The 12,167-nt window shown below is 37.7% G+C and overlaps 1 protein-coding gene across 1 annotated transcript in view; it reads right to left on the bottom strand.

The window, feature by feature from the left end:
* The window catches only part of MMP16 (matrix metallopeptidase 16), a 395,011-nt gene that overhangs the window by 93,101 nt on the left and 289,743 nt on the right, over positions 1 to 12,167 (bottom strand). Inside the window, exons 5-6 of the mRNA NM_001192622.1 lie at positions 7,477 to 7,638; positions 4,986 to 5,197 (exon numbers count right to left, since the gene is read on the bottom strand). Of these exons, the coding sequence (NP_001179551.1) occupies positions 4,986 to 5,197; positions 7,477 to 7,638 (374 nt within the window). The remainder of the gene's footprint in view (positions 1 to 4,985; positions 5,198 to 7,476; positions 7,639 to 12,167) is intronic.

The raw sequence follows: 12,167 nt of genomic DNA, 5'->3' as shown, positions 1-12,167 counted from the left end.
TGCTATTTCGTTTTTCTGTTCTTTGGCATTTAGTTTTGATTTCCATTTTCTTGCTTTACATTAACCAAAGATTATAAAGCTGCCTAGAAAGATTAACTTTCTCATGAATAAATAAATAATATGTAAAATGATGTTTATAATACTATAAATATATATATATATAATTTACTTATATTCCATATAGAAAGTATATCCAGGTGAATTCACTATAAATAAATGAATTTTTGTGAGCTCAATGTATATCCAACCTCCTAAGAAGACTGCTACCAGAAGAATTATGCTGAAGCTACACTTATAAAGCAAGTCTCCTTCTATTAAGAAAACAAAATCACTTGATGATATTATCTTTTACTTATATCTAGATTTTCTTTTTTACTTAAAAATCATACATATAGAATTGAAGTAGATAATACTCATGGAGATCCTGGGCATGGAATAATGAACTAAAAGAATGGAATACTTTCAATTGATTGATTACTGTTGTATAAACAAGGTAAAGCTATAGTTTCATTCAATACATATTATACTGAAATTACCTAATTTATTTGCTCAAGCACCACGAGGTCCATACAAACCAATCCCTACTCTGAAGTTTATAATCTAGTTAAGAAACACATTACAATGAGAAATAATTAAAGAAAATAGAAATAAAAAAGCATGCAAACTGAATGTAGAGAATAAATATAAAAATCACTAAAAAGAGATTTTGGGGTTGATGAATAGTTAAGAGGGTCTGGGACATGTGGAAGATGTTGAGGATGAAAATTTTGGATAAGCAAAGGCTGTAGAGAGGCCCCAGGTAATAAAACTAAAGTGAAATGAGTGTTGGTAAGAGTTGAAGAAACAAAGAGGTTTCCAATTTGCATAAAGAATAGTAATGAAGAAAAGTAGAAAATTGTTACATTATTAAAAGTGAAATCTAATAGTGGGTGATCTTAAAATGCACTTGAAGGGACAGACGATAAGGAGCAAACTACAAAAGTTAATGGTGAGTATGTCAAAGGAAAATTTAAAAAGTAGGTGTGCCAAGAGAGACTGACAACGAGTAACTTCAGGTGGGAAGATCAGGTACCTGGAAAATGACGTTAATTTAGAGGTGAAGGTAGTCTAGACCATGTAGGCACAGAGGGAGTAGCTAAAAGGCCTGAAGTTCTTAACAGAGAAAAACAGAATTTGGGGGGCTCAGTCAATGTGGGTGCTGTCCAATTAGCCTTGCGTGGCAGGTCCAAACCTCTGTGTGAAGCACTCTCCCCTGAACATCCACTTTGAAAACAGAATGTCAGCTCCAAGAAAGCAGGATCTAGCTTGGGTTTCTTGTTTTGTTGTTGTTATTGCTGTTTGTTTGTTTGTTTTAACTGCTACACTGCCAGTGCCTAAAACAGAGTCTCACAACATACGTTTGGTAAGTATTTCTTGAATACTTACTATTTTAAAATATAGCTTAAAGTCTGTTTTTCTTTTCAAACTTTCCCTAGCTCTTTCAGTTAGCAAAACTTAATGTGGAAAACAGATTTTTGGAATTAAGTAAACCTATAGTCAATTATCGGAGAAGGCAATGGCACCCCACTCCAGTACTCTTGCCTGGAAAATCCCATGGATGGAGGGGCCTGGTGGGCTGCAGTCCATGGGATCGCTAGGAGTCAGACACGACTGAGCGACTTCACTTTACTTTTTCACTTTCATGCATTGGAGAAGGAAATGGCAACCCACTCCAGTGTTCTTGCCTGGAGAATCCCAGGGACAGGGGAGCCTGGTGGGCTTCCATCTCTGGGGTCGCACAGAGTCGGACATGACTGAAGCGACTTAGCAGCAGCAGCATAATCAATTATGGACTACTTACTGTCCTGATTTTCAGTTTTCTGATTTGTAAAAGAGAGAATACTTTCCATCTTGCTGTGTTATTATAAAGTTTAGAGGTTATTAGGCTTCCCTATTGGAGAAGGAAATGGCAACCCACTCCAGTGTTCTTGCCTGGAGAATCCCAGGGACGGGGGAGCCTGGTGGGCTGCCGTCTGTGGGGTTACACAGAGTCAGACATGACTGAAGTGACTTAGCAGCAGCAGGCTTCCCTGGTGGCTCAGTTGGTAAAGAATCTGCCTGCAATGTGGGAGACCTGGGTTTGATCCGTGGGTTGGGAAGATCCCCTGCAGAAGGACATGACAACCCACTCTAGTATTCTTGCCTGGAGAATCGCCATGGACAGAGGAGCCTGGTGGGCTGCAGTCCACGGGGTCACAAAGAGTTGGATAAGACTGAGCAACTAAGAACACACACGGAGATTATCAACATAAAGTGCCTAGCTTATATTCAGGCACCTATTAGTTACCCACTGCACATAGTTATTAACTAAGAGCAGGTATCACTCAATCATATTCTCTTCCCTGTGATCAAATTTTCGTCTATTTCTGATTTACAACATTTATCACTTTGTACTAGAGTTATGATATCTATCTATCTTCTCCGCCGCAGTACATCAACCTTTTAGTATGTCAAATATCAATTGCTTTACTGTGCCTAGGAAGTGTCTCTCTCAAAATCTGGCATAAGCCTTTTCTCAGTCAGGTGTGTTTTATATACTCAACTAGACTTCAGTACTTTTGCTTCATGTCTTTTCCTCTTGTATCTTAAAAGTACCTAGGTTAATGTTTATCTTCACTCCTGGAGTATGAGCTCCATAAAGTCAGGGGTGTTACCTTCTATTTATAAATCCTGTGTGTTGTTCAGTCATGCCCGACTCTTTCCAACCCCATGGACTGTAGACTGCCAGGCTCCTCTGTCCATGGGGATTCTCCAGGTAAGAGTACTGGGGTGGGTTGCCATGCCCTCCTCCTCCAGGGGATCTTCCCAACCCAGGGATCAAACCCAGGTCTCCCACATTGCAGGAAGATTCCTTTACCAACTGAGCCCTCAGGGAAGCCCAAGAATACTGGAGTTGGTAGCCTATCCCTTCTCCAGGGGATCTTCCTGACCCAGGAATCGAAGTGGGACCTCCTGCACTGTAAGCAGATTCTTTACCAGCTGAGCTGTCAGGGAAGCCCTGGTCCCTAGTAAACTACCCTGGGCATACATATTCATCATAGGCAATAGGAGACGAGCATGAAAATTATAAACAAGATATCTTCTACAGAATTTATTCTTAGAAGTAGAGCAGGGCCTGGTGAAAGAAACTGAATTCAGACAGTTTAGAAACTCTGTCCAGCAGAGAGTTTTGATTAAGGATCCTAGGTACCATGAGAGTTTAGAGAAGCAGCCCTCACTATATATATATATATATATATACATATATATATATATATACACACACACACACACACACTTGCTTTGACATTGAAAATAGTGGCCACTGCATTTTATTTGAGAGTTGGCCTATGTACTTTCAACTCATTCCTGATGCCAAGAACCAGTGGTTATTCAAGAGCACTCACTAAGCTCTCACAGTGTGCAGAGCATAAGGTTGGTAAAAATAATCATTAGACATGGAGAGACCCGTCCCTTCTGAGACTGGCAATATAATTAGACAGATAAGAAGAATGAAATGAATGTACTCAGAGTCAATTTCATATCATATTCTCAGATAAAGATGACATTTCGGTGATATCACCATGATATCAAGGAATAACACTTGGATGTGGAAATTCAGCCAAAGCAGTGAAATCAGAATCTTTCAGTTGTCATCTGGTATCTTGTAAAATAAGAAAATTATTGCATTTTCTGTTCATTTCAACTAGTTGTTGTGGGCTTAGCCACAATGAGTAATGAGTAAGCTTTTTTACTTTACTCCTTGAATCTAAATTTATTATCCTACTTAAATTAAGTAAGAGATATCTAACTGAGCATTGTAGGGCATTTATAAAATTCAAAAATATATTCATGTATTTGAACAAAAGCATTGATTTTTTTTCTGGAAATTATGATGCTTTTGAGCATCTTATAGCAAATCCAAACCTTAGTTTCAAATAAAGGAAATAAAGTACTTTGCCTATTAAAATTATATGAAATATATATATTTTAAAGTATGGCCTCTGGTAGATAGGATATTCTGTGTAAGTAGGACAACATTTCATTATTTATTGATTCATACCTACTAAAAAAAAGAGCACATTATTTTATTTTTAAATGAATGGTATTGGTAATATGTAGCTATTTTAATATACTGATGCCAACATAAAACTTACATTTTTCATTAATCTTTCAGAATGGTTTACAAACATTGAGGAAAAAGTATTTTTCAGTATTATACTACATTCACTTTTTAGTATTATGTAATTTACTTTGATACATTGTTTTTCAGGGTTATTGTTGGAGAATTCAATGTCACTGAAATGCACATTTAGCAAAATATAAAATTAGTTTTAGTTTATAACATTTAAAAAATAATGTAAATTAGGTTCACGTTAATTTTTGACATTGGATTTTTATGCCTATAAATGCTTGACTTAAAAAAAAAAACACACAACATATATATGTAAAATCAAAATGACCATCTCAAAGAGATTTAACTTAAATGGCTACTAGTAGACCCTGAGCAAAATGAAATGATCAATACTCCTCTTAAAAAAAGCAGTGTTGTAATTGTCAAGTGAAATTATAAGGATCTCAGAAAGATGTGCAAACCAAAGATAGAGTAGCGGCCGCGCGCCTGGAAGTGGCTAAGCTCCCAAGCAAATCATCTCTATTAGTTCCTATTCATGACTGAAATTACGGTTTTTTTATCTGTTCATAACATGCAGCATTTTTTAGCCTCACATTTCTAAGCATTTTAGCTTTTGCTGACATAAATGCATTCCCCAAATAGAATGTTACGAGAATCTTCTGCTAGACATTTAAGCCCATTTGTGCATTTCTTTTCAAGATACTTTCTTTGAATCTTCTAACTGTGAAAGGCCTGGGAAGGTGGTGTTAGAATGAACGAGAACTTGTTTTCTAAAGCGACACTGTAGACACTTAATCTACCGTTAAAAAAAAAAAAAGTCACAGCTTCCTACCTTGAAAACAAACATCTCACGGCGAAGAATAGCTAGAGTGTTAAAGTTCCCATCGCAGATGTTGGGTTTGGCTCCAGGATACGAAGGTCTGCCCGTGGGAGGCCGCGGAGGTTTGGGCCGGTCGTTTTTCCTTGGGTCAGCTGGAGGAACAGAGCGGTGTGGGGGCACCGTTGGTAGAGGTCTTGTTGGTGGAGGAATCTTGTCAGGCGGACCTTTTGAAAATATGAGGACAGCACTTGGCTCAGTTAAAATTGGAAGGGTGCTAGAAAACATGCTCCAGAGGACAGTCACTCATCAGTGAAGGGTTTGACTAAGTGAGCTAAGAGGCCTTTAAGATTGTATATTTACTGAAATAACAAACCATTTTACTCAACAAACCATTGCCAAGTCCATCAGAGACTGTCTTTATCATGCTGAATTCTAGATCCAAGTAACTAGGCCTTCTTTGTTAATTTTTAATGATTTTTTTTTAATAGCTTCACCACAGTCCTTATTGGATATGCTGCTTTGAAATCTCTTTTGGAAGTAGGTGGTATATTAATAATAAATAAATTAAAATGAATACTGGAACCCTGCATGTAAACGCTACTAAAGTCAATCCTAGATTTTGAAAGATGATTCTGTGCAAATATTTCTAAACATTAACAAATCAAAGTTTATTCTATCCTATGTACCTAACTGTATTTTATAACCTTTTCTTGACTTTCATTATTTTTTTCTAATGAAATGTTTTGACAAATTGCTAGACTAGTGTTTCATTTGAATACTAAATCTAAAACGCCTATTGATTAAAACACTACAAGGTAAAATATTAATGTGAAGAAGTATTTCTAAAAGGGGGTTTCTAAATCAAGCCAAAGTTTACACATGTAATCTGCTACAGATGTAAAGCATCATTCCTCAGGGGATTTATGTTTTAAAAGAGAAATACAGAGCTGTTCACACTTAATATTTAGATATGGAAAGAATACTCTTTTGCAGACCTTCAGTCTAGACTACTAACTCATGAGGTCATGAGAAAGAGCCTCCTTTCAGTTAACTACTTCAGCAGAATGTCTGATGACACCCACATAGGCAGAGGCTAGCTCATTCAACATATAAGCCATTTAGTTTTGAGTCCCAGACAGTTCTGTTTTCTCAGTAGCACCCCAAAAAAGAGCAGTAACAAAAATTGACCTTTTTTTCCCCCAAAACTTATTTTAACCCTGAGAGAATTCTCACCACTTTGAAGTTGAAAAACTAATAAATGAAAAACAAATTAGTGAATTTAAACTATGATACTTGAAAAATGTAAATTATAGTTTCTGAATACTGAATATTAATATACGTACAGCACACATTTACCTTTGTATTGTAAAATGAAAGCTTCATTTTATTAATTTACTAAAGCATATTCTCTACATGTAAATTATAAATGTCAAGTTCTTAACAGTTAAATTTTTGTGTGAAATACATGTCTTTATAAAAGTCAATGGCCATGTTGAGGGAGTTAGGATTTAAATATGTGTAATAGTCTCTCTCCCTTTTGTCTTAATTTTCATTCATTGACTGAATCCCATAAATTAAAACAATTTTACTCTACTGTACATTTATTTTGAATTATGTGTGAAGAAGACTCTTGAGGGTCCTTGGACTGCAAGGAGGTCCAGCCAGTCCATCCTAAAGGAGATCAGGCCTGGGTGTTCATTGGAAGGACTGATGCTGACACTGAAACTCCAGTACTTTGGCCATCTCATGTAAAGAGTTGACTCATTGGAAAAGAGTCTGATGCTGGGAGGAATTGGGGGCAGGAGGAGAAGGGGATGACAGAGGATGAGATGGCTGGATGGCATCACTGACTCGATGGACATGAGTTTGAGTAAACTCTGGGAGTTGGTGATGGACAGGGAGGCCTGGCGTGTTGCGATTCATGGGGTCGCAAAGAGTCGGACATGACTGAGCAAGTGAACTGAACTGATGTGTTAGTAAACTTAGCCATTTGTTATTTTTTACTCTTAGTCAATAACTACATGCTTTTGAGTTTATTCTGTTACATCCATTACACAAGATTATTTTCAGCATTTTCAGAAGTGGTTTGTTAGGATCTAACATCAAATATCAGTGAGAATCAATCTGTCAGCTTTTATCAAAGTCTCAGTCTCTTCTAGCAAAGTCTTCTAACTCACTGTGTTTATTGGTTATATTAATTTATTATATTTTACCTGAATTTTAAATACTAAAGTTTATCAGATCTTTACTATAATTTCAGGTTTTAATTAACTCAGTAAGGAAAGTTTATCAGTGCCTAAGCTTTCCCATAATCTGCACATTAAGATATCTGCGATTGGTGCCAACTAAACTTGACTGATAGAAGACTTTTGCCAATAGATCAGATTTTCATTCAATATTTTTCTCTCTAATACAACACTTAGAGCATCTATCTCAAAAAAGACAACACAGGAATTCTATACTTCACTACAGAGTTAATCAAACAGAATCAGTGGTGACCTACCGTATATCTTCTGGATGCCCTGTAAGTCATCACTGGGCAATTTGAAGTTGTCGGTCTCCATGTACTGGTAAAAAGGGGCCATGATGGCAGTAGGGTCATTGGAATGTTCCAGCCCCAGAGCATGTCCCAGTTCATGAACTGCCACAAGAAATAAGTCATTTCCTATGCAAATGAGAAGAAAAGGCATCATTATAACTAATATTCAAGTATAGAATTGACAAGGACAATTGGTATTACCAAAATTTTACCCAAGGAAAATAAGAGGAACTCTTTAGTTCAACGATCAGTATGATTTTTATCATTGGATTACCTTTGGGTAAAATCAAACACGTTATTTTTAAAAGAAGGGGCAGGGTTGGTGGTGAGGGTTGATAGTGAGGGTGAGGGTTGATAGTGAAGTCACAAAAATTTAGAAACTTAAAGAGGAATAAAGAACAAAAGTTGAAGAGAGAACAGTAGCACCAGAAATTGCTACTACTGCTGTTGAAATATCCTAGAAAACATGCAATATACTATATCTCACTTATGTGATCTTCATATTGGACATAATTCTAACAATAATTCTGCAAAAAATACAAGGTACAATCCCTACTTTTACACAAATGAGTAGATTAAGGCATAGGGGGTGACAAATTTTGTCAACAATAGTAAATCTTTGTATTTACATAGCTGTGACTAGAATTCAGGTTATTATAATTCCTAGAATATGGTTATCTTTCTTACCAGCTTAGAATATAGGAAAATAGGAGTGTAAAATAAAAGTCATAGGGTAGCAGTCATAAAAACTAGAAATCTAGTCTTAGCTCTGCAAATACAAATTCTAATCAATTAATGCATGATCTGAACAAAATATATTTATCGTAGAACTCTCAGAGACAGTTAATTTGACTTTGTGTAATCAGACCCCTGCGGATGGCCTCTACATGCTGTCCACTCTCGGATCATCATAAGTCAGCGCCTGAGAACAGAGCCAGTCCTTCATGGATATTTGTTCATTCCAAAAATTTAATTGAACCTCATGAGTATCAATGAATTGGGGCTGTTATTCTTCCAAGCGTTATGTTTCTAAGTGATAAATTTAACATGACTGAACGTAAAATGCAGTTTTAGGTGGTTGACTTGTTACAAATGCTAAAGAATTCAGTGGACTTCCTGAGTCTCACTTTAAGGAACATTCCTTTCCAACCACTTTTACAATGTAATCACTGTGGTGATTACCTGCAGAGGGCTATTTTTTTAAACATGAAAACTGGGTGCATAACCAGTACTTTTTTGACTTCCTTTCTGGAGTAGTCTGTCAGAGGGAAGGGGTGAAACCGTGGGGCTGACTGCACACAGAAAGGAGCCGTTCAAACATATCTGGGGCTTACCTGAGTTTCAGAGAATATCTGTTTAAATATCAGTGGGGAACAAATTAGAGAGGCTTAAAAAGAAACAGAAGTTAAAAGAAAAATAATATAATATGTATTATCTGTAATAAAAATGTTGACTACCTTTATTAAGTTTACTAACTCTGCACTGGGCCTTTTGACCTGTATTTTCTCACTTAATTCCCCCAGTTCTCCAGTCACTATAATCATGTCCACTTAAAAAATGAGAAAACAAAGCTTGGAGACATGAAATACAATTTGCAAGTTCATGTAGTAAGACATAGGTGGATTTCTGTCCTCATAACATTACATTCTAATGGGGGAGACCAGAGAGGAACATGATAGAAAAGTAAAATAAACAGGATGTTACATAGTGGAAAATGATACCGATAAATAATAAGGCAGACAAAGAATAAAGTCAGAGAGGAAATGGAGCCTAGAATATACAGGGAATTTTAGAGAACAGTAATGGTTTTGCTTTCTAGGCTGACTGCAGTGGGGATCATTGAAAGGTTTTGAGCTGAGGAGGGACATAATCTGACTTAATTTTGACAAGATCATTCTGGAAACTACTTATGATAATCAAATGCAGTGGGCAAGGGGCTCAGCATGATTAAATCTCTGATGTTAGTGTAATAATTCAGGCAAAGATACTAGTGACCTGGCCCAAAGCGGGTATAATGAAGGTATACAGAAGCAGTAAAATTTTTGATACATTTTGAAACAAGAATCACATAGCTTCTTAAAAGACAAAATGCAAGGTGTGAGAAAAAAAAAAAAAGTCAAAGATAACACCATGTCTTTTGACACCAGCAACTTAAAAGAATGAAGATACCATTCAATGGACAAAACACTAGGAAACTTATCATTTGTTGCCTTGCTTTTTTTGTTTGGTGGAGGTGAGCACCTTACCAGGAGCTCATTCTTTGAGTGTTGAAAATGGCCATGGAAAATTTTTAGAGATTCAAATAAATAAGGGATTGATTTTTGACTTGCCAGGGTATTTATCTCATGTAAGGAAGGAAGTGATTACATTATGGGATGAAGGATTATAGCAAGATATGGTGATAAGATTAAGATCATCTCTTAAATGATGTTGTGAAAGGATATTTGGTGTCATGAGGCTAGTAAGAGTGAGCTGGAGAGATACTCTGTGGCAGTCATAATAGATATCAGAAATTGAGATTTGTAAGAGCGAGGTCAAGGATATACCTATGGGAGTGAGTCTCTGAGTTAGAGTGGAATACAAAGTCATTGGATGGGAGATCCAATAACTTAGAGGGCTGAACACTGGAAAAATTTTTCTACATGACCATTGAGATCACCAAGAATTAAAATAAATGTATTTAGCAGGGGAAGGAAAGAGTAGGACAAATTGAGAAAGTAGCATTGACATATATACACTGTCATGTATAAAATAGATAACTAGCAAGAAGCTGCTGTATAACACAGGGAGCCCAGCCTAGCACTCTATGATGACCAAGGGGGCTGGAATATAATCATGACCAATTTGCTCTGTTGTAGGGCAGAAGCCAACACAGCCTTGTAATTATCCTCTAATTAAAAATGAAGTGATGTCAAAGGGATTAGGGTCAAACTGGGAGATAAAGTCGTCAAGGATTCAGGAGAACAATGTGGCTGCTGGTAGATGACTACAGCAAGGGAGACATGGACGGAACAGTCCAACAAAATCAGTCACAGCTTGACATTTCTATGGAGGAGACTGGGAGCATGATCTTGAAATGGCATTAAAAAGAAAAGAAAATATAAGAGGGCATGTATCATAGCTCACGTCCTGCAGTAAAAGGAATGTGGGGGAGAAAACAGCTAGCATTTTGAAGCAATGGAGAGACTAAGTTTAGTTACCGAAAGAATCTAAAGGGAACATTTTCAAAATAAGTTGATTGCTATTAAAGAGGTTTTGCTGACAATGGACTTTGAACATCTCTGGAGTGAACAGCTTCAGCAGAGAGAAGGAAGGAAATGAAGGCAGAAATGGCAATGTACAAAATTGTAAGAGAATGAGAGTCCCAGGGGTAAGGGCTGGCCTGTGCTTCCTGTGGTAACAGATGAAAATGGGAGGAGAGGGCCTGAAAATAAGCCTCATGATCCCAAGGTATCAAACAAAAGAGATCACTATTACTTTAAGAATACATTTAAAGGAATTAAATAACATGGACAAAGCAGGGAGTGAAATTCCAGGGGGTATACAGCAGGAAAATGTATAATGGGAGAAAGGACAGCTTCCTGCACCCACTTTTGCTTCAGTTTTTGATATTTTTCCTCTGCCTACAAGATACTTCCACATTCTTCAGCAAGATAGCCAAGATCTTTTATCCATATTCCTTTCTCCTCCTTTACAACATTATTTCCTATTTCTTTTCCTTCTGATACCCTCTTTCTAGTTATGTAAGTATGTGCTTGCTCAGCCCTGAAGGTAAATGCATGAACTGTCTTCCTCCTAGAATTGAAACACACCTTCCTTTGCTTGGTGTGTTAAAGTTAAGTGAAGTGAAAGCCTCTCAGTCGTGTCCGACTCTTTGTGACCCCGTGGACTATACAGTCCATGGAATTCTCCAGGCCAGACTGGATTGGGTAGCCTTTCCCTCCTCCAGGGGATCTTCCCAACCCAGGAATTGAACTCAGGTTTCCTGCATTGCATGTGGATTCTCTTACCAACTGAGCCACAAGGGAAGCCCTCTTGGTGTGTTGGATGCATATCAAGTTGACTTGGTGTGAGTGCTCAAATGTTACCTTCTCTATGATGTCCTTCCCCAAAGGGGTACAATTACCACGTGCTCTCTTTTTGCTCCCATAACCCATTGTGCATCACCTTATCATAAAAGTCAGTAGCATTTTATTGTCATCATCTCTGAGCAGGTCTTCCCAATGAATTTTGAACTCTTTAAAGACTGAACTTGTGCATCATGTATCTTCACACCTTCAGTTCAAAGACATTGTCTGACATCTAGCAGATGATTAATCATTAAATGAAGTCACTCAGTTGTGTCCGACTCTTTGCGACGCTGGGGACTGCAGCCCACCAGGCTCCTCTGTCCATGGGATTCTCCAGGCAAGAGTACTGGAGTGGGTTGCCATTTCCTTCTCCAGGGGATGTCCCCGACCCAGGGATCGAACCCAGGTCTCCCACATGCCATGCAGATGCAGGCAGACGCTTCCCTAGTGGCTCAGAGGTTAAAGAGTCTGCCTGCGTCTTCCTTGAATGCAGGAGACCTGGGTTCGATCCCTGGGTCAGGAAGATCCCCTGGAGAAGGAAATGGCAACCCACTCCAGTATTCTTGCCTGGAGAATCCCATGCAG

This window comes from Bos taurus, chromosome 14, assembly GCF_002263795.3.
Source record: "Bos taurus isolate L1 Dominette 01449 registration number 42190680 breed Hereford chromosome 14, ARS-UCD2.0, whole genome shotgun sequence".
In the NCBI taxonomy this organism is placed as follows: domain Eukaryota; kingdom Metazoa; phylum Chordata; class Mammalia; order Artiodactyla; family Bovidae; genus Bos; species Bos taurus.
The sequence above is the reverse complement of the archived record's forward strand: the minus strand, read 5'-3'. Positions and strand labels throughout refer to the sequence as shown.